This window comes from Paramormyrops kingsleyae, chromosome 6 (genome assembly GCF_048594095.1).
Source record: "Paramormyrops kingsleyae isolate MSU_618 chromosome 6, PKINGS_0.4, whole genome shotgun sequence".
NCBI classification, from domain to species: domain Eukaryota; kingdom Metazoa; phylum Chordata; class Actinopteri; order Osteoglossiformes; family Mormyridae; genus Paramormyrops; species Paramormyrops kingsleyae.
Genome location: NC_132802.1, coordinates 31,803,609 through 31,829,069, shown reverse-complemented (window position 1 = coordinate 31,829,069; position 25,461 = coordinate 31,803,609). Strand labels below are relative to the sequence as shown.

At 39.3% G+C, this 25,461-nt stretch overlaps 1 protein-coding gene across 3 annotated transcripts; it reads left to right on the top strand.

The window, feature by feature from the left end:
• The first annotated feature begins 241 nt into the window (after window positions 1-241).
• Window positions 242-25,205, top strand: elk1 (ETS transcription factor ELK1). 3 transcript variants are annotated; one of them, XM_023835843.2, is made up of 9 exons: window positions 242-1,236; window positions 10,229-10,437; window positions 12,565-12,942; window positions 13,746-13,895; window positions 14,042-14,284; window positions 14,375-14,546; window positions 14,791-15,014; window positions 18,258-18,359; window positions 18,805-25,205. In XM_023835843.2, exons 1-9 carry the CDS (start codon window positions 1,212-1,214, stop codon window positions 18,901-18,903), a joined length of 1,602 nt encoding a protein of 533 aa, XP_023691611.1. In that variant the 5' UTR covers window positions 242-1,211; the 3' UTR covers window positions 18,904-25,205. The 3 variants fall into 3 exon arrangements, with proteins under 3 accessions (XP_023691611.1, XP_023691612.2, XP_072569153.1); XM_023835844.2 differs by lacking the exon at window positions 242-1,236 and having other exon boundaries at window positions 9,940-10,437; window positions 12,565-12,912; XM_072713052.1 differs by lacking the exon at window positions 242-1,236 and having other exon boundaries at window positions 9,940-10,437.
• Window positions 25,206-25,461: the final 256 nt, after the last annotated feature.

Below are 25,461 nucleotides of genomic sequence, written 5' to 3'. Positions count from 1 at the left end.
AATACAATACTTTATTAAAAGTATAATTTAACCTTTCCGCTCCGCACAGCTTACATTTTTATTTATAAACAATGGCAATGTATATGCAGTACTTGGTGTAAATTTAAACCCTTAATATTTACATCTGCACCATGTTGTACAGTACTGGAGATATGAACGTGTGTAAATATTTCTCCTTATAGCTGACAGATCATACACAGTCAAAGATTTTAACTCAATCTTCTATTAAAGAAAAAACCCTTAGCGCATAATGGCGCTTTTACAGAGCCCGACTGGAACATCGTGCGCTCATTGGCGGTAACTTTGATGTATCCGCGCAAATCCGTAGTTAAGTAGCTAGCTATCTAGTAAGCAAGCTGAGGACATCGATTTGATTGTAGAGCTTTCTCTCTTTAACATTGAATTTGTGTTTTGTTTCTCCTACATGACAGACGACATGAAGCCGAAAGAGCACACAGCCCTCGATTCCACGAATCTGTGTTGTTTTTTTTTCTCGAAGCAGCCAACGTCACTGACTTCATGACGCTCTTTCACTTTGCAGTTTCGCAGGCGTCCGCCTGCCGACCGGAGGAGGTCTAGCGGAGAGAGCTCGGCGCGCGAGCGGCCGAGGCGCTCGTGCAAACAGGAAGCAGAAAGACGGGTGAAGAGCCGAGCGGAGCCGCGAGAATGAGCTCGGCCGCGTAGTGAACCGGCGCACCGAAGCTCACCTCTGACTAACCGACTTGTTAATAGCCGGGGTGCGAGTGCAGAGGCGTCTTTACGTCCTTTCACCGAGGCTGGATTTCGCCAGTGTTTGACGCGGATCTCCTAACTGACCGAGGGAGTGACAGAGAGGGGGGTCTGCGATAGCGCACTGATTACAGCAAATTTCCCGCTGGTCGCCCAGGTGTTCGGGTGATAACTAACTGGGTAGCTTGGGACTTTGAAACCCCAGGGAACCGTATCGGACACTGTATTCGGCGGCCGACGTAATGCCGAGACGAGAGTAGTTATTTACAAGAAAACGGCGGCACACGCTCGGCCACAGGCAGCTTGCTAACATGGTGGAGATGTGTGTGTTATTACCAGGGCGCTGTTACATAATTACGACCGCGGCTCGTGTCTGTCCGTCGCACCTCAGTGTTTCTCTTCTCACCCGAGACAACTTTTGACGTTTGCGTCGATCGTAAAATAATGGATACCGCTGCACTGAAGAACTAGATATCGAGAAAATGGATTCAAGTCCTCTCTTAAGTGGTAAGTCCTCTAGCTGGGTGGTTACTTGTTACCAGTAACTGTTGCTTGCAAACTGTTTGATTTTGTGCAACCGCGTGTTCATTTTAACTAGTTACTCATTGCTGACTGTAATCGACGTTGTCGCGCCGACTTGACATATCCTGACATAACCATGTAACTGTCAGTATTTTATTTTTGTTTTGCATGTTGCTAACGTACGGAATCTGCTGCAGTAGTAAGTAGTGCATTTGGGACCACGTTAACTAATGTGCATCTGCTGCCTGAAGACCATTTACCTAGTATTAATAAAATGAAGAACTCTCGTTCTAAGATCGCAGTCTGGTAAATTGAATTACCAAAACGTTCTCAACGTGTTCTGAAAAATCGTTTCTTGCCCCCTGCTTCCAACTCTGTCCCACTGATCTTAGTATGAGAGTACATGCACCCAGCATTGTTTTCCGCATCGCTGGAGAATAGATGGCTGTAAAGAAGCTGGGAAAAATATAGCCTTCATATCTTTTCATATATACCATTTTACATACATTTATCAGTTATAACGTTATAAGAGGAATGAATCAAGTTGTTTTGTTTTTGATTTTAATGAACTAACTTGATTTACTTTATGACCTCGATTGGCAGAACAGTGCAGAGCAGAAATTGTAAGATGGCCAACCCAAGTATTGAAAAGATTATACATGCTAAAACAGCAAGTAGAACAATATGTGTATAATTAAGGGTAAACTGTCAAAATGTATAGGTTAAATAAAACAAATCAGTTTCTCCGAGAAACGGTAGTAGTACACCAAATGAAGATGATGCATGCAAAGGGCTGAAATTGTCTTTAGGCATTACACGATTGCTGTTCGCAGGAACTGATCTAGTTTGATTTTCGGTTTCTACCGATTACCGAACGTGTGATTCCATGTCGCCCCCGAGGCCCGGTGTACGATAGTCTTGTCACCCTTCCTAAATGGCGACGTAAATCTTTTTCCATTTCTGGCAACATGTGTATGCTGGACTTAATTTAAGATAAACATAGATAGATAAAATTGTACCTATGCTTATATATGGATTCCGATGTTGTAATATATACTGCATTATTTGCATTATATGCTACATTGTTTGAATGCATGATTTATTGAGGTTTATCGATTCCTTATTAGGAAAAACTCTTATGCCTGAATGTTTTGTTAGCCAATTGGCAATAAATATATCAGTCTTTACAAATGTGTTCTTTTTATTTCTTTTCCATAAGTGGATAGCAACATAACAAAATAAGTGTGATATTGTGTTTGTGGTTTTTAAAATGACATTTCTCAAATTATAGATTTTTTTTGTGTGATTTTCTTTTTTTCTTTCTTTTTGTCTGCTGTGTGATTTAATGCAAACTGTTAGATTAACGTTTGGGCACCCATTTCCAAATGTCCTATGGGGGTGTTGGTGGTGGTTGATTTCTACTTTTTTTCTCCACCTGTCATAAGTTTGTTCCTAGTGAGGGCAGTGAAACTTTGCAGGGATGTCCTATACTTGGCAAACCTTCCCAGGACGTGGTTTAGTTATCCAGAATTTCATGAACCCTTGCTTCCTGTGTTGTTTTTTTTTCCCTGTGTGCCAATTTTTTTCTGCCAGATGACAATGCCAGTAAATCGTGGAGTAGTTCACTTTCAAGAACAGGTGATGAACTGAACCTTTCCTTGGCAAAAATCAGAAGTATGTACTTGTCCTCTCTGACTTTGAGAGTTCTTTACACAATTCTGGGCCTCATTTCTTGTTTTTATTTTAATATTTTATTATTTTATTTTAATTACATGTTAATCTGACACACCCTTCAAAACAAATTACTCCACAATTGTGCACACAGTGTCTAAACATTGGAATTACTTTATAATATGAAGTATGTATAATATACTAAGAAATTTATACTGAATTACTACAGTATACAGTATAACATGCTATTATTTGAGAATGTGATTATAACAAGGCTGGTGATCTGACTTTGGATGTTCCGAACATCAGGCTTGGAATGCACCACACTGCTCTATGTTTTCATGTTTTCTTTTAGTTGGTTTAATTAGTTACAGATAATGGACTTTCTGGCCAGCGGCATTTGCAAATCCTGCATAGAAGCACAATGAAGAGGCTTGTGTGACTGTCAGCATGGCAGCGGCACATCATGTAAATCGACAGTGAAGGAAAATAAGCTGGTGTTAGGGTTGGGCAGTATTTTCATTTTTTAAGGTATATCGATATATTTTCAAATGAGATATTGGAGGAGACAATACTGTTTATATACGATACACTTTTTTAAAAACTGTGCATTAAAATATCAAGTATTTTTAGACCTCCTTACAACCAAGACCACCTCCTGATTGTAGACAACATGAGTGTTTTGGTCGTGACATTGCAAAGAATTCCAGAATTGACAGCTAAAATCAAAATATTCAATTAGTTTCTCACAGGGAAGTTAATGGAGGTGAGGAAACATTGTTACTTGATTAATTTTGTTTTAAAATATTGGCAGATGACTGAGGTGAAAAAATCCATCCATCCATTGTCCAACCCGCTTATCCTACTGGGTCGTGGGGGGCCTGGAGCCTATCCTGGAAGCAACGGGCACGAGGCAGGGAACAACCCTGGATGGGGGGCCAGCCCATTGCAGGGCACACTATTCACTCACACATGCACACCTAAGGGCAATTTAGCAACGCCAATTAGCCTCAGCATGTCTTTGGACTGTGGGGGGAAAACCAGAGTACCCAGAGGAAACCCCACGACGACACGGGGAGAACATGCAAACATGTAAAATAAGGATTGTTCTAGTGTACTTTCAGTGGTTGTAAGGCTTCTGTTGGGCTATTTGCCAAATAGGTTTTAGATTTAGATTTAATTTCTTTTTATCCTTAAACATTCACCTAGTGTTTTGAGAGCAGTGTCATAAACTGAAAAAAAGAGTCCATTGGTGGATCTAGTGGAGTGAAATGCTTTCATGTTATAGCTGCTTTATTTGGCCCTCGCAACATAGATATAGGCATAATTCGTTTTGTCTTTATTTTGAAACATCTGGTTGGAGTAAATAAAATGTTATAGTGAATAGTTGTAGTTGTATATTTGCAAATAGGGAAGGAAACCCTGTGTTAGTATTTCCGTTTGACCACATTGTTTTAATAAGCATTTGTGACATCTCATACGTGGCTTTGACTTACAACTGAACATTTAGTCCACTTCATAGAAAATACCAAGTGATATATTATGCATCGCTGTTCTGCCTAAAAATACAGAAATATGGTTTTTGGTATGTATTTGGTATGTGTATGTATTCTGTCATCTCTCACATGCAATCCCACACTGTGAATACAATACGGTTTTTCTGGCCTCACGTTGTTTGGATACAGTAGAGAAGAAAGGCACACCTTACAAGTGAAATATGCCAATAATCCATACAGCATTCACACCTTTTATGCAAAGCATGTTGCAGCTGAGAGGAGCCATTTCAGCCATACTGGGGGTGGTTTGGTTCAGTAATGCCATTTGATTCCCTGATTTGTCAGTTTCTTTTGGGATGGCAGTGGCACTCCAGAGTTTTAGGGAGGTTACAGTTTTTTTTCATTAGTGATGATTTACATGTTTTTAAGTTGGGAAAACAGGATGTAGTTTGGAAGTTAAGTGGCTCGATGTTATACCTAATGGAATATCATTGTTGACTTGCATGTATGTTGCTGAACATTACCTTCTCTTTCCTCAGCTGTTCTAACAGATCAGGAGACCTGGCAATTAAATCTAAGTCAAAGCATGCAGGTCTTCAAAACTAAGAATGAGCAGTTATAAAGTTTAAAATGTAGTTTGGACTTTATTCGCAAGACATACTCATTTGAATGAAACAGTGGAAGAATTATGGTTTTGAGGCCAAAGATCTGAATACGGCTCTGCCTTGTAAATCTATAACTTATCTATCACCAAGTAAAATATGAAGCTGCTTTTGTTACGAAACTGCCTTGATCAAATGAGGTGAGCTGATGTCAGATTTTTGAAGCCCAGCACCTTATCCAGCTTCCCGTCAGTAATACACACTGCAAGGTTGGTGGTTTTGCCCACATATTTTGTCAGCCCATTGGATTTTTTTTGTAAGCGTCTGGAATGTACCAGCCCACGGGCATGTTTACATTACTGCTTTGGCTCAGTGTAATATGTACTTGTATTGGCATAGACATATAAATTGCTTGTAAAATTCAGTATAAACCATCTCAGGTGAAGAGGTTTCGAGAATCATTGGTTATCATCAGGTTATTAGGTTATCGTCAGGTTAATGACTGTTACATCCTTTTTTTAAAGGTTGCATAAAATGTTTATATGAGTTTAAAATTATTTTTCAGGATTTTTAAAATGAGATGTAAGAGAATTATATTATTTTTAAGAATACTATCATGACGGAGTTTTCTGTGAGCTCTTTTGAGTCACAAAGCCCCAGAACACATTATTCCTATTGGTCTGTGTAGTGAATACCTTGCTTTCAGGTACAACAAAACGCCTCAAGCTTTTGTCAGTTAGGCACCTAAGTTAAATGCGTAATAAAGGTAACCTTACCAGAGGCGTGAATGGTTTGCATTGTTCCTTTGTTGAGTTTTCCTTTCTTTTTTATGAGATGAAGATTTATGTTTCATTAACCTAGAGCAGAGGTCACTAACAGGCGGACTGCGGTCCCAGACCCAGAAGTTGTCCTATACGGACCCGGACCGATAGCCAAAACATTATTATTTAAAACCTGACGTTTCTATTTTAACCGACGCAGCTTTTGTGGTCTTTTCGGTAGTGGTTTAGCAGTAGAACCGCCGTTCCCCACACCAATGAACGTCAAACACCTTTAACTGCCCAGCTAGACGTAGTTCATCTCATGCAGCCCTTTGTCTGTACTAATGTGCCATTAGTGTTAATAGCAGCAGCGAAGCTAAATCCCACAACCAAAAAGCTGTAATGTTTCTAACAGAGTGACTGGTGTGTCCTGAAATCATACAGCTGAAAAGTTTTTAAATACAGTATGTATTATATAACATGTTGGATAAATAGACGTAGTTTATTGTTGATTTCATGTTCGTTGAAGTTTCTGCTTTTTAACACATGTATAAAATAATGTTATCTGTTATATAAATAAACTCAGGTGAAACAAAAAATGTACGCTTTCATGGCTGCCAAATCTCAAGCATCTGGCATGATACTCACGCTGGAAATCTCACGGCAAATCTATATTATTCCATTATAAAACCTAAAATTAGCTACGTCAAAGGTGTATTTACATGGTTAAATACAAAAGCAGACTATTTACAAGGTAAGAATTGTTACATGTGTGTGCAGACATTTCGAACTGAAAATCTCACTCCAGTCAGCTGGCCGAAGTTGTATGTCACGTGACAATAAATATTGTCAAAACGTTTTTGAATGGTACTGAATTAATTTGATTTGACAGCCAGGTACTGATTAAATGCTATGTTGATGCAACTAATAGGCTACTTAAATATATATCACACTAAATAGTTAGACATTATGATATTCTGGACCTTTGCTTCAAGAAATTTTCTCTAACTGGACCTCTTTAAATTTTAGTTGAATACCTCTGACCTAGAGCATAACTGAGCGACAACAAAGCATCTTACTGTAAGTAGCGGTCATCTTCTAACCGGTGACCAGCAGGTCAATTGCTAGAAGCCTAAGGTTTTTGGGTCTTTTGCACTGTGCAGCTCTGGAAATGGTAGCATTTAGGGAGAGTTCTTTTGTCACAAATTAACAGTAAACTCCACCTTGGTAACCAGGCAATTAAAGAAGTAAATTTGAGAGGTTATGGATGTCAGCAGTACAAGCAAGACATAAGATATCGACGTCTAGTGTATTTTGTCAACCATCTCTTAGAAATATTATTATCACTCTTTCTTTTGACCAGGAGCTCTGGCTTTGAGAATGGCTGGAACAAATGTAAATTTACACTTCAAAAAGCAGACCTGCTTTTTGTGGTATCAGTGGTCACTGTCATTGTTATGCTAACTTTCATATTCATCATTGTCTATCCTTCTAATTCAGATGGGTAAATAGATATTTTTGTAAGCTATTCCACTATAAAAGTGCAATAACAACTACAAACCCGTGAATATGAATTTTTAGGTGACTACATGACCTTTAAGATGAAGGGCTTGAACAGAATCCTTGAGAACCCATCTCATAAATCTGAGTCTCCGTCTTGATATCCTTGGTGTGCTTTATTTAAAATGGGTCATTTAAAATGTGTTTGACTCTGTGATTGACAGGTGAATCTACTCCTTTAGAAATGATCCATTCATGGTGGTAATTGAAATATATTAATTGTCTAGGTTGTATTGTCTCCATTTTTTCATTTTGCAGCGCTAACAAATGTGTACACAATTAACTTATTGATGTAGTTATTCAAATGATGAATCTTAGTCAGCCATAAAAAAACCCCAAATCTTTTGGTCATTTTTACTAAAGACCTCCAGTGAGTGGGGTTGCCATTCAAAAGGTTTAGCTGGGCATTGTGTATTTGATAATTGGATATTTTAAATGATTCAGTCTAGTAATGACAATGCCACAGAAGAGGAATATAGAAATTAAACACATACATATGATTGGATACATTAATGACAAAATAGCTGAAGTACCCTTCTCTAAATGTGTAGTATACATAGCCTGAGCAATTTTTGAAAGATTTTAAGAGCACAATGGTTAAATCTTAGTGCATGCCAGAAACTTTGAGCTGTTTTTCCTTCCATCTATTCACCTTCTCCAGTACCTCCAGTGCCTGCATTTTGCTGAATTTGGAAAACAAAGAAAAGTGCAAAAAAAGTGCAGTCTACAAATGGGATGGTATGATTTTAACCACGCACTGCTCAGAGATTGCCTAGAAAGGGTAGTGTTAATGTGTTACAGTATTACAAGTCAAACAATAAATTATTATGATTAAAACAATAGTTGAAAAATGGTGATAGTTGTAAAATAGCTTAAAATAATTTACAATAGGTCAGGTATGTCACTGGTAATTTCTAAAGCATTTTTTGATTGCTTACATAGTGATATGTTTATGACTGTTTTGTAGCTAGGGTGGAGTTGAATTATTCATATGTGGTATATCATATGCAAAACCCTTCAGTTAGGGAGTCAGGAAGTCTTTCACTCCTCTGGTCAGAGCTCACGACACAATCATAGGTAAATGTATTTATTGAGGGTGGATTAGTTTTGTAATTTATATGGGAGTATGAAGTAGCTTTAATATGCAATTTAAATCAGTTCTGGATTTGATTAGAACATAAGAAATTTACAAACAAGGGGAGACCATTCGGCCCATCAAGCTTGTTTGGGGGGAACTTAACTAATAGCTCAGAGTTCTTAAAATCTAAATCTAAAATCTAGCTCTGATTTAAAGGAACCCGGGGTTTTAGCTTGCACTACATGAACAGGAATATAATTCCATATTCTAACTACATGCTGTGTATAGAAGTGCTTTCTCAAATTCAGTTTAAAATGTTCTCCCGCTAATTTCCACCTATGGCCACGAGTTCTAGTATTTAAACTAATATCAAAGTAGTCATTTGGCTGAACAGCATCCAGACCTGTTAGAATCTTATATACCTGGATCATGTCCCCCCTTAATCTCCTTTGTGCGAGGCCGAACAGATTCAGCTCTGCTAAACTCTCCTCATAAGACATTCCTCTAAGACCAGGAATCATTCTTGTAGCCCTACGTTGAACCTTTTCCAAAACAGCAATGTCCTTTTTAAGGTATGGTGACCAAACCTTCACACAGTATTCTAGATGGGGTCTTACCAAGGAATTGTATAATCGTAGCATCACCTCCCTTGACTTAAACTCCACACACCTAGAGATATAACCCAACATCCTATTGACCTTTTTAATTGCTTCCCTACACTGGCGAGAGTGGGACATGGAAGGATCAACATATACACCAAGGTCTTTCTCATAATCAGCTACCTTTATTTCATTGGAGCAAATAAAATATCTGTACTTTATATTGCTGCTCCCTGCATGGTTTACCTTACATTTATCTACGTTAAATTTCATCTGCCAGGTATCAGCCCAGTTACTACTTAGAACCAAGATGCTGTTGTAACCTCTGTGCTGCTAGTTTAGTATCTGCTACACCACCCGCCTTGGTGTCATCTGCAAATTTAACCAGTTTACTGTATGTATAACATTAATGTAAATTAGGAACAATAGTGGTCCTAAAATTGAACCCTGCGGTACCCCACTATAAACATAGGCCCACTGTGACATTGTGCCTCTAATCTATTACATAGATGCTCTTAAACTTGAATGCATTTTGTGAGTTAGATTTTTCATGGGTTTATCACCTTTTTAATTGCAGTGGCAATACTGGAGTAAGAAGAGGTTGTATTTCTGTGCATTAATGTGTCCCCTGACTAGTTCATTTGGTTTGTTGATAGAATTATGCCATGTCACTTCTTTTATCTTAGTTTGATCATGTGATAATTCTTTATTAAGATATGAAGAGTCTTCTCTTATCAAGGCCCATATTTCAACATTATCTTCCTGAGGAAGCCCTTATTTTGTTATGCATTTATAATTACCTGTCAGACATCAAGGAAAATTAACATTACAATATCTCTCCCTTAGTAACAGTTGCTCATATACACGATGATGGTTTCCAAGGTTTTGGATGGGAGTTGTGTAATTGGGGAAAATGCTAATAGATTTAATTTACATGCTTAGCACAACACACGTCTACATTGTGTTCTTGTGTTATTTAGTCTGTTCGGTTTTTGTGACCACATCATCTAGATATTGCTCTGCACCTTGCCTAAAAGAAATTAAAGCATGTTTTACGGTCAAAGTATAGGATGTCCTCTTCCTCAAGGTTCTCAGAATGCAGTGGTGATAGTTTTCTTCTGTTGATGACCCAGCCTTGAGATGCTGCTGTGTGTTACACACAGCTTCCTGTGTCCTTGTGTCAAGAGCCCTCTATCTTGGTTCCCTGCAGCCATGGACCCGTCCATCACATTGTGGCAATTTTTGCTGCACCTGCTGGAGGACGGCAGCCACAGGCACCTCATCTCTTGGACCTCTGGTGACGGGGAGTTCAAGCTCCTGGATGCAGAGGAGGTGGCGAGGCTCTGGGGTCTTCGCAAAAACAAGACCAACATGAACTATGACAAGCTCAGCAGGGCTCTTCGATACTACTATGACAAGGTGACCCTGTTTGTAAGATCCTTTTGACTCTGCCTGAGTAGGGAATGTGTTAGAGGTACAGCGCTCCCACTTTCTCAGTGCGGATCCAATCCTGAAAACTGAACAGAACGTATTGGCCAATATGAGTACCAGTTTGTTACCAGAGCTCTTATTAAACTAGTAAATACAAATGGAAAAAAGTAGGCCAGAAAAGCTTTGTTAATTAAGCTACTAGAAACATACTGCTCCATCTCATTTCTAAATCTTGTTTTAAGCATTTTTGAAATATTTGAAGTTCAATTTCAATATCTTCCAAGAGAATATACGCTGAATGCTTAAAATGCCCCACAAAATAGTTTAAGATTGCAAACATTTGTTAGTTTGCTTTGCAAGGTTGCAAGTGGCATTTCCTGTCCTCACGCCTGACGTTCTTATGCTCCTCCTACTGCAAAGGGTATGCACATGACATCACAGCAGGCGGAAGTCACTGCGTTCACACACACTAAGTGGCAAAAATAATGGCAGTTTTAGCATTCAGCTTGAATGCTGCAAAAGCATCTAAAATGGGAAAGAGCTGTCGTGCGATTGTATATACATATCGATCTAACAAGAAATAGGAGCTATCTTTTTACAGACTGCTGAAAACTAACAACATAAGTATTGGATGTGGATCGGACACATATGGCCGATACCCGATCTAATTAGGCATGGATTGGTGCTGATACCAGTCCTGAATAGCGTGCTGTCTTAGCAATGTGATTTTGTTATAAATATAGCAATGTGTTGTTTAGTTCTAATAAATATTGGGGTGTTTATAAAACAAAATAAGGAGTTCATAAATTTCTCACAAATTCATCTTTAAGTGATTTAAAGGGCAAGGATGAAAACGATTACGATTGTCTCAGAGAACGTATGCAGCGCTCATGACAAAGAAGCGGAGGTAGACTTTAAACTGATTTTTAAACATAAGAATCTATTCAAGGAGTAATAATTAAAATTGCAAAGCTTGTTAAGTTTTTTTTTTTTTTTTTTCCCTACGACGGAGTAGGTAGTTAAGGAGCATGCACTGATTACAGTGTATTGTCACACCCACCACACAACAAACCACCTCAGGGATAAGAACCATCCCTGTGGCAGATACCTCAGCAACACACTAGTCCGAATGGATTAGTGGGATTTGAACCAGCAACCTTCCAGTTACTTGCACAGAGCCCTAGCCTCAGAGCTACCACTGCGTCCCATGACAGAGTAACAGAGTAAAAATATTTTAGCAAAACTTTAACCCCTGCACTATAATGTCCGTACAGAATTGAAAGTAAGAAAAAGCCATATTTTAATATAGCTGACTAGCGATGTAAGAATTGTATCTGCATAACATGCAATGTTTGTATTAATATTGCACATCGCCAAGCCGTGCAATATATTACAGCCATATTTCGAATTCAGTACAAAATACCCCGCCTCCAGTTGTGATGTCATTTGGCGCTGCTACTAGTTTTTACACCAGTGGAAAACCAACACCTTGAAGTACCGTACTTTCGGTACTTTCTCGAAATACCAAAAGTTTGGTACCTGGTGAGGGGGAAAAACGCCCAAATAAAGCATTTTAAGTCCCACCCCGACGTACCAAAGAAGTACCCCAGCTAGTTTGGCACTTTCGGTACTGGAAGTTTTGGTACTGGTACTTGACCGGAAGTCAATGGAAAAGTAAAAGTACCGAAAGTACCATACCAAAAGTACCGTACTTGGTGCGGTGGAAAAGCGCCCTTTGTTTGCTCAAAATTGTGGCTTGTTTGAATTAAGTCACTGCTAGTATCTTGTGTCACCTTCTTTTTTTCACCCCTGTCACAGTCGTAGCTAACACCACTTCCTTTTCCTTCCCTTTCACATTCTTTTTGGGTATGGTAAGGTTTACATTGAAAAGTCTTCGTTCAGCCTTTGTTACTCTTTAAAATACAGGACATGCCAAAAACGTTTCTGATTTGTATAGCGATATTAAAAGGTAATTTTAAAACAAACTTTTTTGTATCACAGCAACTGTGTAATTTTTTTTTTATCTGTGAGTCTGTCAAACGCTTTTGGTGTATTTTATGAAAATGTATATTTAATATAATTAAATGAATATATTTTCATATGTCACCTTCACAGAATATCATAAAGAAAGTGAGTGGACAGAAGTTTGTCTACAAATTTGTGACATATCCTGATCCGACTGCTGCCGAGGGGCTTCGCGTAGGGGAGGAGTCCCAGCGGCGCGAGAGCCAGACAGACGCTGTGGGCCTGCCCAAGGCCCCTGGGGGCAATGCCCCCCCCTGCCTCTCCAAGAGCCTGCAGGCCCAGCGCTCCCCACCAAACTCGGGCCAGCGCAGCTCCCGCAATGACTACATGAAGTCAGGACTCTACTCTACCTTCACCATCCAATCCCTGCAGGCCCCCACCAAGGCCCCCAAACCCATCAAGACAGAGCTGCCTGTTCCTACAGACGGCACCCCCAAGGTACCCAGTGCTGAGAAAATGATGCCTGAGGTGAGCTTCTGCATGCCTTATCTGCACAGAGGCTCGATGTCCAGCCTGAAGTTGGGAGATTCAGTCACTGTATAGTACTGTGCAAAGGTCTTAGGCAATCAAAAGAACTGTTTAAACCTATTTATCTGGGTAGTAAGTGCACTTTTGTGGCACTTACAAAAAACACAATTTGGCAGTAGGATATATGCAAATTAAGAGTAGCAATAAAAACTAGTAAGAATTTCTTCTGTTCTCCAAGAAGTTACTGATATCTGGTTGGATAGTTAAATGAACACCGCTTCTTCTCAGGATCACCTCAGCCATTCCATGTTTTTATTAAATTTCACCACCAGCTCATTTAATTAATTAATTTGATTAAAGTCAATGAGAGATTGATTAGCTATACCAGGTGTGCTAGATGTCAAGAAAAAAAAAATATATGGGTGTATTGGATGGTTGCTGCAAATACTGGGGTGATTTTAGAAGTTTTGAAATGTCTAAGTTAACATACTTTGACAGGCATAATAGCATAGTTTCAAACTAAAGTGAAGATGATTTAAACATAATTTTCTTTAGCTTTAGATTTTTGCACAGTACCATATATCTAATTACTGTTTTTATGGTTAGATAATAATTAAGATGCATATTTGCATGGATAATCAAAAGGCCGGTGCGGTACTGTTCCCGTTTACTTCCACAGCAGAATTTTGTCAAATTGCACGGAACTTTTCTCACAGAATAATGATTCTTTGCACCAAAGACACTCTTTGCTTAGTTAATACTGAGAGGTTAGATGGTTAATCAAACTGCCTTTCTGAAACCAGATGCGCGTCTGTACAATGGAGGGGCGGAGCTCTGCTCAGGGGCGGGGCTCTATAGAGACCAGTCTGCAGGTGATAGTCACCCAGCCGTCCCCTTGTGTCACACCTGCCCTGAGCCCTCAGACGCCATCAGGCTCTGCTCCTGGCAGTGTGGTGAGTGACAGCAGCTGCTTTTGGTCAAACCAGATACTCTTGCTGCAGAAAAGAGAGCAGTTTTCTGCATGAGGTATTTCAGATCTGATGGATCAACAGATTTTTATTTACTTAGTTGTTTGTTTGTTTACTTATTTATTTTTTAGAACGCCCAGACACAGAAGACCCAAGGTCTTGGAGATTCCCCTCAGATCTATTTGACTAGCGTTCCTGACCTAAGCTCTATCGCGCCCCTCATCCCGTCGGCCCCAGTCGGGTCCTCAGCAGCTGCCGGTGAATGTGTGGTCTCTTCGTCCCAGAGCCACCAGGTGTTTGTGGTCATCAAACCCTCGGCACCTGAGGAGGATATCTTTGAGATTGTGGGCCTGAAGGATAAGCATGTGGAAGAGGTGGGAGCTGATGCTTTCCTAGCATCCTAAGCGAAATTCCAGGCCCAGATCCAAAGACTGAAAATGTGTTCTCCCCCCTCCATTTGCCAGGTGACTGCGCCTGCATCTGCTCTTGCTCCTGCACCTCCACCACCCGCAGGAGGTGCTGAATCAGTGGAAGCCCTGCCGGCCTGTGTGGAGCCAGCCGGCCCGCCGTGTGCGGAGTTGAGCCGCGGGGAGCAGCCGGCAGACGGGGAGGGAAAAACCGAATCTCAGTTACCAGGTGAACCATGGCCACTCAGAACATTTGTTTGTCTGTTTTGGTGTTTTTTTTTTTTTCCTTTTTTGACGGATCAGGGAAACAGTACATCACCTATACTTGATTGTCTGAAAGGATGCTTTGATTGGTCTGTCATTCATCAATAAGCTGTCTGGGTTTTGTGCAGGTTGGGCTGTGTCGAAGGGCCTTTGTTGAAGTGCCAAGGCATGTGGTTGCAAAGAGCTGAAATTCTTTATTTTCTTTCAAGAAAAACATACACCGACCCCAGAAGCTGCCATTCCTGCTTCATCACCCCAGGAAGCTCAGCCACCCAAATCCAAAAAGCCCAAAGTTCTGGAGCTGCCCTCATCGCCTATTCAGCTGCCCCCTGGGCTTTCGCTGGATAAGGTCAATGCCGCGGTCAACAGCCTCCTGGCACCTGGTGGAGGCACCAACACGCTGACCCCCACCGTCATCACCTCTCACGCGCTGGTGAGTGTTGTGGGGCCCCTGCGGAGTCCCCCCGCGTACCACAGCACCGGCCCACGGAGCTGTGCTTCACATCGAAGGTCTTCACCCTGCAGCATGAACCCGTTAACCAGCTGTTTTTTAATGGTCAGCGTCAGTACTGTGGGGAGAGCTCTGACCTGGAGCACAACCTGTAGCTTTTCTGAACCAGGAGCCAAGATCTCTGTCTCGGATGTGGCCTGCCAAAGGCATGTGAAGATTGTGGTTGGAGTTGAATCATGACAATTTCAGTTAAACACATGCCTTTTGAAATCAGACTATTGTGAGTTGCACTCACATCTGTGTGGCCATAATTAGTTTACCACACATAGCTATGCTAATTTTGAAAATCCATTAAGATGGAACTGTACAGTTACAAAATTTTCAGTTATTAGATTTTTCAGTCTTTTTTCTTTTTGACTTAGACGTAATGTATTTACCCCTTAACACACATGGCCTTAAGACCTGACAGTGAACACTGTACCCAGCTGGCTAAGTAAGGTAGTGAAGATACTGATAGTGTCTTAAGATCTTGCAACGTTTGGCCAGATTTAAGCCCTTGGTGCTGAGGTCTATAAATGTTCAACCAGCCAATTAGGAGAAGTTACAGGGGCATTTTTTTTGTTACTTTATGTTTCTGTGTATCAGCATCTTTTATGGAAGCATACTGTGTCCTCAGTTTAATGGGCTGAATGGGGGAAAGGCTTGTCCATAGAAAATTCTTAAAATCCACATACCTGTATAGGGATGGGAATCGAAAACCGGTTCTTGTTGAGAACTGGTTCCCACTGTTTCAATTCCTTGGAATTGTTTGCCATTTTTGCAAATGATTCCCCTATCGATTCCAGTCGCCTCGAATGACGTCACCACGTTGCGTAGCGTCATTTACCCAGCAGGAAACATGGAAATGGAAATACACAAACGCTCAAAAGTCTGGTTATACTTTACGAGAAAGGATGACAACAGGGCAACTTGCAATACTTGCAAAGTGGATATTTCATCAATGGGAGGAAACACTACGAATATGCAAAAGCATTTGTTCACAAAACACGCGATAACCTTAAATGAATGTCGTGTTTTTGATCCGCTCCGGACTAGTGAATCTCAACCCAGCAGCAGCGGTAATGTTTGCACGTCCTCTCCTGTTAATACGGCAGGTAACTAATCAACTAACATTGCATATTATGTTAGTTGATTTATATACTTTTAAAAAGGAGAGTGTAAATGTTACTGGACATTCTTGTGTAATTGCCACAATTTAATGAGCCACAACAATTTATGTTATACTTTGTTATTGCTACAGAAGAATATTTATTTTATTATTATTTTACATTTACAAATTTTTTTTCTGGGGACCCCGTGGCACCCCATCGAGGAGCCGTAGGCTGTGGATCTCTTAAGATCTCACTGTTGGGTTTGTAAGGTCATGCTACTCCTAAATTTCTATCTTGTTCAAAGATAAGATAGAAAACAAAGTTCTAAGCTAATCGACCTGTGTGTTTTTCTTTTTTAAAAATAAGAATTGATAGGAGAATCGATAAAGAATCGAATTGTTAAACAGAATCGAAAATGGAATCGGAATCGTGAAAATCTTATCAATTCCCATCCCTATACCAGTAAAAGCCATTTTTTCACTTTTCCGCATGCACTGTTGTTCGCGCACAATTTCAGGTAACGTAAATTTCGTCATCGGGGGCATGTGCCGGATGGTGGTGAACGGTGTGGGTGTAGCAGAGATTTTTTGTCGTGTGTCTGTGTGTATCGCCTGTACAAGTTAATTGACTAGGTACTTCCAGTAGGTGGCAGCACTGACTTTTACAGAGCAGAGGTCAACCAAAGAAAGATTAGAGAAAGAATAGTCGTTGTAGTAGTTATGGTGAGCAGCTGCATGAAGAGGTGCCGAGTTACCCGCATATGTCTTTTTATACTGTCCAGACGTCATACCTTGGTATATTGTATTTTCAAAGGCAGTTCTATTCTGGCATTTTAAAATCTTACCAATAAAATTTGCCGAGTGCTGGGGTGTCTCTGCTTAATATTGTTGTAAGGATTTCAAAATGCTGGTATGCTGTATTACCGTAATACCACCCAGTCTCACAACTCTAAAACTGTTCATAAAAAGCTAACCCATTTCACTAAGCTGCTTGTATTCTTGTTTGTTGCAATACATCTGCCCTCTCCTGGTCTGGTGGAATATTGCTGCATTCCATTTACCTCGGAGGTTGGAACTGAGAATGACGTCACAAATGAGTTAACAGCGTTCCAGTACAGCAAATCGGAAAACCACTAGCCATAACTGGGACTTGTTTCAAAAAGCAAGATTTCTTGCTCTGCCGGATAACTTGTTGGATTTTATTTACCCAGTATAACTAGCCTTTATCCAACAAGCTGTTCGGCTAAGCAAGAAATCCTTCTTTCTGAAATGGCCCCAGTTCTAGCCTGGTTAATTGTTAGCCATTTTTAGCAATATCAATATCACATAACACATTACTCAGTATTTTCCACATAAAAACACCTTAGCGACATGTCCACAGATAGCAGTTGGACAGTACTGAGTGTACGACCGATTTAATGAGCCACAAATAAGGCGTGAGTGCTAATAAACAGTATTAAACTACAGTTTTAACTTCCATTGATATAGGGCTCAGCCATCTTGAATTCAGAGGTCGGGTTGTGTAGATTCCTCCGACTTCACAACTCAGACTTCCGACTTCAGGGGCGTTCCAGTTGAAATTTCTGACTAGGAACTCCAGATTTACAAGTTCAGATGGAACGCAGCATATCACTGCTCTATGAATGCACCGACCACAACCATCTGCCTCTGCAGCCAAATGTAGTATGAACACAAGGTTCCGCATGCACGATCTGCAGCCGAAAGTGCACATGGAAAAGACAAGTATGAAATAAGCATAAATTGGAAGTATCCCTTACAAGTACAGAACCTAATTCAAAATAATTTAAAACATTTTTTATACTCAAGTTTGTCCTTTTTGTTCATGATTTTTAAACAACAAATTTAATTTTCGATAGAATTATGTGCTGTATATCAATTATGAATTACAAATATTTAATGTAACTTTCACTTTAATTTGTCTAGAAGGTATGTGTGACTAGTTGAATGCCTAATAGCAGCATAGTGGGTATTTTTACACTGTCAACTCATGGACCCAGCCTTGGAAGTCAGGTCGGGGTGATTTTCAGCATACTTCCCTTGTGCTTCCCTGTCAGACCCCGGTTCTGTTGACGCCAAGTCCGCTTCCCTCTACCATCCACTTCTGGAGCACGCTCAGTCCCATCGCGCCCCGCAGCCCGGCCAAGCTGTCCTTTCAGGTATGCCTCTTCCCCGCTCCTGCTGCTCCCTGACGTAGTCTGCGCTGGCAGCTGGTCGCCAGTCTGTTCGGCGTGCTGTTTGTGGAAGCCACGCATGCCTCTTTCGCACGCCTGTGCCCTTCAGTGAAGTGCAGTCACATGTCCTGCTGGCATGGTGCGTCAGCTCCCCCTGTTGGTGAATTTTTATTTTCGCTTCCAGTTATGGATTTCTGCCATTTTACATGCCTAATGAGCCATTATCTGTATTGTACAAAAAGGATAACAGCTGGTTATAATATTTACCCAAGGAAAGCACTGCAGCAAACCACAATTAAATGCAATGTTTTACATCATTAAAGGTGGAAATGAATCATCCATTTGATGTTATCTAAATCGTTTCTTGTATACAAAGTGTATGGGATGGTTTAATGGCACGATAATATTTATCTTGTTTACCCTGTTACAGTTTCCAACCAATGGGAGCAACCAGATCCATATCCCTGCCCTGAGTGTGGATGGGCTGTCCACGCCGGTGGTACTTTCTCCCGGTCCACAGAAACCGTGAGCTGTGGGCTGTGAGCCGGGCTCTCTGTCACATCCCTGATCAGCAGGGGGAGGACTTCACAAAGCAGGCTTGCCAGAGGCGCAGGACAAGGGGGCTGGAAGCAGGCACAGTCACCAGGGCCCTGTGCAGAAAACAGCTCTGCGCTGCTTTTTCTCGCGTCTCAGGCCCCAGCGAAGCAACAGCGCCCTCTTCTGGTGGCCCGCTGTCTTTGCTCTGGGCGGAGCCTGGGCCAGCAGGTGGCTTTTGCAGTATTGCATCTCAGAGAAAAGCCAACCCAGTTTCCCTTTGTGTGGCTTTTTCCCCTTTTCTACATGTGTCAGCATTACGGATTTTACTTCATCTCCTTTGGAACTGAACCTGTAGTCAGTCAAATTACCCTCCAGCCATCTGTTTGGATCCAGAGTGGCTTCCTCATAAATAACGACTTTCTAAGAGGAGGATCATTTTAAATTAAATCTTTATTTAACAGCGCTTACCATTCCATTTTTTGTGTCTTATTCAGTGATATTTTTAAAAAAACATTTTTTCTACATCATGAAATTTGGACGATAATGATGGTGAATTTTTGTGATATAAATTTCTCATTTTATGTCTAATGACAGTGTGCTTTTTTTGTTTTTTCTTTTCTCCCAGAAACATTCTTGGTTTCAAGTGGTGAATTTTACATCATGGACGTCTTTTTCCCACACATTAGAATCCATATATGTCTGTAATCCCTGTCATATGTTCCTTTTGAAATCATGTGTGTGTAGTTACTGGGATTCTCCCCTGAAAGGGGCTGTTCTTCTTGATTCTGTCCATTTGGGCTAAGCAGACTGCTACTGGGTGGTGTTCAGGATTTTTAAAAGACGATATACAGTTTATTTTGTTGTAAAAGTAAATGAGACAGCACTTCTTGATGGTACGCTCTGTCCATCCCTGTATTTTTCTGAATGTTTAATTGCTTGTAACATCTCTGACATTGCTCTGCTTATTTCTAAGATGGAATGTGGGTTTTGAAATGTCAAGCGAAATTTTGTAGCTTTTTTAATGGGAACTCTAGAGGAGACCAAAGCCAGCAGTTTTAATGAAATTCTACACAATATTTTTTTTAGAGCTGCACTGTTTCGCTGTCATTCATTAAAGGGCTATAACACACTTTATTCTTCTATGCTACCAAATGCTGAAATTTTAAAACCCAGTTTTCTCAAGTAATGGACATAAATTTTGGCTCATAGATTTACTGAATTCAAACATTGTGTTAAAACAAAAGAAGAGGTAACTAAAGAAACAATCTGAAGCATTAGTTTTTCCCTTGAATGTTGTTTTTTGATAGATGGATGCTTAGTATCTGTACTGGATACAGAAATATTTGTGGCCTGTTTGAAGTCAAAGTCACTATTTTACATAATGACAGACTTTCAGTTGTATTTATCAAAGCGAGTCATGTTTATCCAAAGCGATTGACCACATTCCGTAACATAAGGTCACCAAATTTCTTTGAGAAATGCATAGTCTAATATGGAATATGATGTCAAAATTTTATATTCAGCTATTTTTTTAATAGCACTGTATACTTGCAGTAAAGATATACCATTTGATTTCTTGCAAACTAGAATCATTTGTACCAATTTGCATTGATATATATATATGTTAACAAATGATTGCATATCTATAGATGTACAGTACATCTACAGATATATTTAATTGATATTTTTCAGATATGTGAGCTGACTTTCCTTCTAGCCTCTGTTCTTTTAGGTTTGCTATGTGCCAGTGCTTGTGGTATTTGTCGCAGTGTCACCTGACAAAATATATTGAAAAGCCAGTTCTTATCTTGCACATTTAAAATTGAGCAGTTGTTTGGATAACATGTCCTGGACTCTCATCAGTTTTTGTTTCCAGGATCATACTCAGAAACCTTACAGAAATATGAGACTGTTTCTGAGTCAGACGACGTTACTGGAATGTACAGCACTACGGTTCATCGTCGGTGGCCATGTTTGAGCTTGCTTACGTTACACGGGTTCTTTAAAATGTTGATAAAATGTGACCACTTTGTTATCCTGAGTATTTTGCACTTTGAAATTTTTATACACACGGACTATGGAAAATTTTAATCCCTCTTTCCTGTTGTTACTAGCCGTTGCTTTGATGATGCCTTCTACTGCTAAAACAAGGGAGTAGATCTTTGTAAACATGGAGGGGTTGTTTCAGAGGGTAGAGTGGTCGAATTTAGATTTTAAAAAGACCATCTAGTTTTCTTGGTATAAACAATTTTGGTTTATTTTGCCTGCATCTTTCACTGAGTGCTCTCTGGTTTCCTCACACGGAGTCTGTCTCTAAATTGCTTATTTGTGTCCTGCTTATTTTCCTGGGATAACCAGTTGTGGAAGATGGAAGAAAATAGTCACAAGAGTTTGCTTTAATCTTTTTTTTAAGACACTGGTGCTGAATTTGAATCACCCACTATGACACAATTATGAGGTCTAATGGATAACTTGCTTTTAGGATATTCAGATGTTTTTTTTCCTGTCTGTGAACGTTTGACGCCTCTGTTCAGACACCAGTAACCAACAAACCTGATATATACATGTACACACACTGCATAAGCATGTGCTTGAAATAGGTAAATGATGTCATTACAGTCATACCATCCCCATGAGAAGTGCTTACGTAGAAATTTTGCAGATTTGCTGACCGCAAAAGGCAGAGATGCTCGTGTAACACATACGGCCGACATGAGGGTTTTTAATTTTTTTTTTTTGCACTTTACCTTTTTGATGTACTCCACAGTGTTGTGCCATTAGAAGAATACTTATCCTTTACCATTACCAAACATCCACAGATATGCCAAACCGAAGTGGTAGTGAACAGCTGAGATTTTGTATGTGAGAGCTCTGGAATACATAGCACATAGGCTTTCATGTGAATCGTCTGATTACCTGACATATTTCATATGCCCTCTTTCTCTTAGCCTGGGTAGTGCACTATGAAATGTTGACCAGGACCCAGCTGCAACTTGCCTCAAAAATGTAAAACAATTGTGCATTCGTTCTCCCTTATGTTTACGCTACTACTGCACCAGCAATCTAGAATTACAGTATCTTGCCTAAAAAAATGAAATGAATAGCCATGGTAATCAGCACTGTTTAATACAATATCAGAAACGGCACTGGTTGCCTTAAACTGTTCTCTATTTCACAATCCCCCCCTCCGGCCCCCCCTTGCATCTCAGTATTTATCTTTGTCTACCTGAAGTGTCATTTTATATTTACAAACCTTAAAATACTAACGTGTGTGATTGGTTAACATCATTCTTTTTATCTTATGGAATTTTTCCATTTCTACAATAAAAAACATGGACAGAGTGGAAAATAACTACTCCTAAAATATTTTAGTATCTTATAAGTGCTTTAGGTTTTAGGGAAGCAATTAGTGTCCATTTAAGGCATCCGAAACCAGTAATTTTTTTGGTCAGTTGCTGAATCTGACCACCGTAAGCTTATGATGTTCCCTGCAATACATCATGCAAAGAAGCTTTTTTTTCGTTTTTCACCAGTTTATGGACATCATAAAAACAGTGAATCTATAGGTGTCAGGTTCATGCCTTTGATTGGGTCGATAATATTTATGCAAGTCTGGCTCATAGCTAACATTCCTAATGCTACAGAAATGACAGCTGAGGTACCTGTATCGCCACTGGGATCCCAATATATTCTACACTCAGGAGAGTGTTGGAGTGTAATTAATATTTTTGTTGCCATTAGTTATATGGTTTTATATTAGGAAGAAGTGCCAGGAAGTGAAATGCAGGTGCATGGAGATAATTGTCTATTTAGGAGTCCCCTGTGCAGCATCGTGCCACCTGTGCATGCCCATGCTTACTCTGCCTTGCAATGGCATATCTGCTCTTCTGAAGCTGTGTGAAGTATTGTCCTGTTGGTCATCATTTGCTTATATTTTGAAAGGGAGTTCCTTGACTGAATAAATATTTTTGACCAAGGGGTGCTTGCTAAGAAGCAACAACAAGTACAGTATAATGATCAGTTTGCTAATTAGATTTATTATATTAATGAATAATCATATGTTTTCCCAAGAGTGTAGCCTTAATTATTATATAAAAGGTTGTTTATTAATGAGCTAAAAATGACAGGGCAGTATTAATCACCCTGGCTTTAATTTTGACATGATTCCAAAACAGATGAGAAATAGGTGATGTATAATGTGCTGTATCTGATAATTATTTATTGAGGATGGGATATTCTTTGTCATCATTTTTCTCAAACGGAAAACTGAGCTGGCTGTGGGAAAAGGTTCTGGCTCTGCTTCAAATTGTGTTTTTAGGACATTTGATATTTTGTATCTGAGTCAGTGAGGTATTTTAAAGGTATTGTGTTTGTTTTTAAACCCCTTTCCCGATAATGACTCTACTGAAGAAAACCATTAAATTGGGTGCCTTATATAAAAATAATATCCAAATCGTTCTTCAAGTGACACATGACTATGTAATGCCAAAATATAAAATACTAGTAATGTCAAGATTATGGTAATTTTTCTTTGATTAAAGCTGTACTTCTGCGTCTTCTTAGAAAGCATTACCCTAATAAGCCCTGTGATTCTCACTGTAATATGTGTAGTTAATATTTTTATGAAACCAAGGATATTATGTATTTTCATCTTGTGTTTTCTCTCAGAGGTCATTTTGTGACCAGGGGAACACATATGTTTATAGATGGGAGTAGATGAAATATTTTAACTTGATTATTGTTGGTTTTTGCAGTTCTGACTGCTGGTCACAGCATGCATTTAATCCCAGTAATTGTGTTCAGCCTCAGAATGTGTTAAAATGATTCTTTTAGTTTTTTTTTTAACCCTTTGAAGACTGTTATTATACTAAAATTATCATTGTGAACACAATGCAAAGTGGGAAAAGCAAAGCCATAAACAAATAGGAAAATCGGGATATTTTGCATCTTTAAAATCACTCATTTAGCCTATGCTTTAAAAGTGCGTATTTCTGTCACGTAATGATTTGAATATTGGCAAAAATAATAAAACCGTTGAATAATGCAAATTTGATTGCACATATGTCAATCCACAGGTGATGTCAAGTGCGATGTATACATTGTTTATATTTTGTGCAACAAGCAAGTTCTATTACTATGTTTTAGTAACATAGTCATGTGTTTTATTTGTCATTAGTTTCCCGTAGCTTGCAACAGAAAGTCAGTTTCAAACTAATTAAGTATTTACCTGTAGGTAAACCATTATTACTTTTGAAAGAGGATTTCAGCAGCATTTAACTCGGAACCATTTATTTCTGTTTATATAGTATATGGTCTGCTGTACATCTCCTGCTAACTGAAACATTGGACCATTGCGGTGATTTTTTTTTTTTTTGAAGAAAAAGAAAAACTAAAAGATGTTTCAAGTATTAAACATATAGATTTGAGGTATGTGTTGTGTATGCTTATGACATTGACTGCACACCAGTGCTGTGCTACACAACCTTATGCTGTTTGGTCCTATTTCTGTAACACTGAGCAAAGATATGATTTTTCTAATGAACGTTAGAATGACTTGGTTTTCTGATTTATCTAGATCTAAAAGTTTTATGGGTTCCACTGAGGTTGAATGCAGTTTCATAGTTTCAATGGGTGTTAAATGGGTGTTACCAGTTTGCAGGAGGTCTAATCAGTGTCGTGGGCAATATGCTCCATGTGTCGTTAAACTAAATGTTCCTCCATGGCCAACATTGGGAATTGGCACCTTAGTGTGATGAATTGCAGAACAAAAATAACTTTGCCTCAGTTACTACTTTCTAAGGGTCTTGAGAATTTAAGCATCTCAGGAGATCATGACACAAGTACCTGAGCTCAGTCATTATGTTTTGTTGTTCTCATGTAATAAACATTTTTGGCTGTGTTTTTCAGAAAGTATTATATGTGAAGAACTTGATGTAAATGTTTGTGCAAAGGTTTTCGATATTTCTGGCTTAAATCAGTACAAGCACTTGTGTGTCATTAAATATTTTTTTGCTGTCGTATAACTTTGCAGATCTCCATAGCAACTCCTCCCTTTCCCAACTGTAAGATTGTTACTGGGGGTTTATTTACAAAGTGGAGGGGTTGCTTATATTTTTAAAAATGTCAATCTATATTGTATTTACCGGAGAGAGAGAAACTATTTTTAATCTGCACAGTATACCTTGTTTGTATATATGTTAAAGACATTAATAATGTTTTTTTATATAAGCGCTGGAACTAACCTAAAATGAAAAAGTTATTAAAAAAATAAATAAAATCATATTTTGTCGTTTGCATCTTTGTCATTTCTGTTGCCAACATGTAAGTTTCCTTCTAACTTAGCTTTAATTTTTTTCATTTTAATTGCAGGTTATTTGTATGGTGCTACTGATTGTTATGCCGGAGCAAATAATTACGTTTCTGCTCTGAAGACCTAGCAGCAAGGAATTACTCATGATACTTGTATCTCCAAAGTCTTGCTGACCCTAGACTCATTTTCTACAGTAAAGAGCTAACTGTAGATAAGCTTTGACTGCATTGCACTTAACTC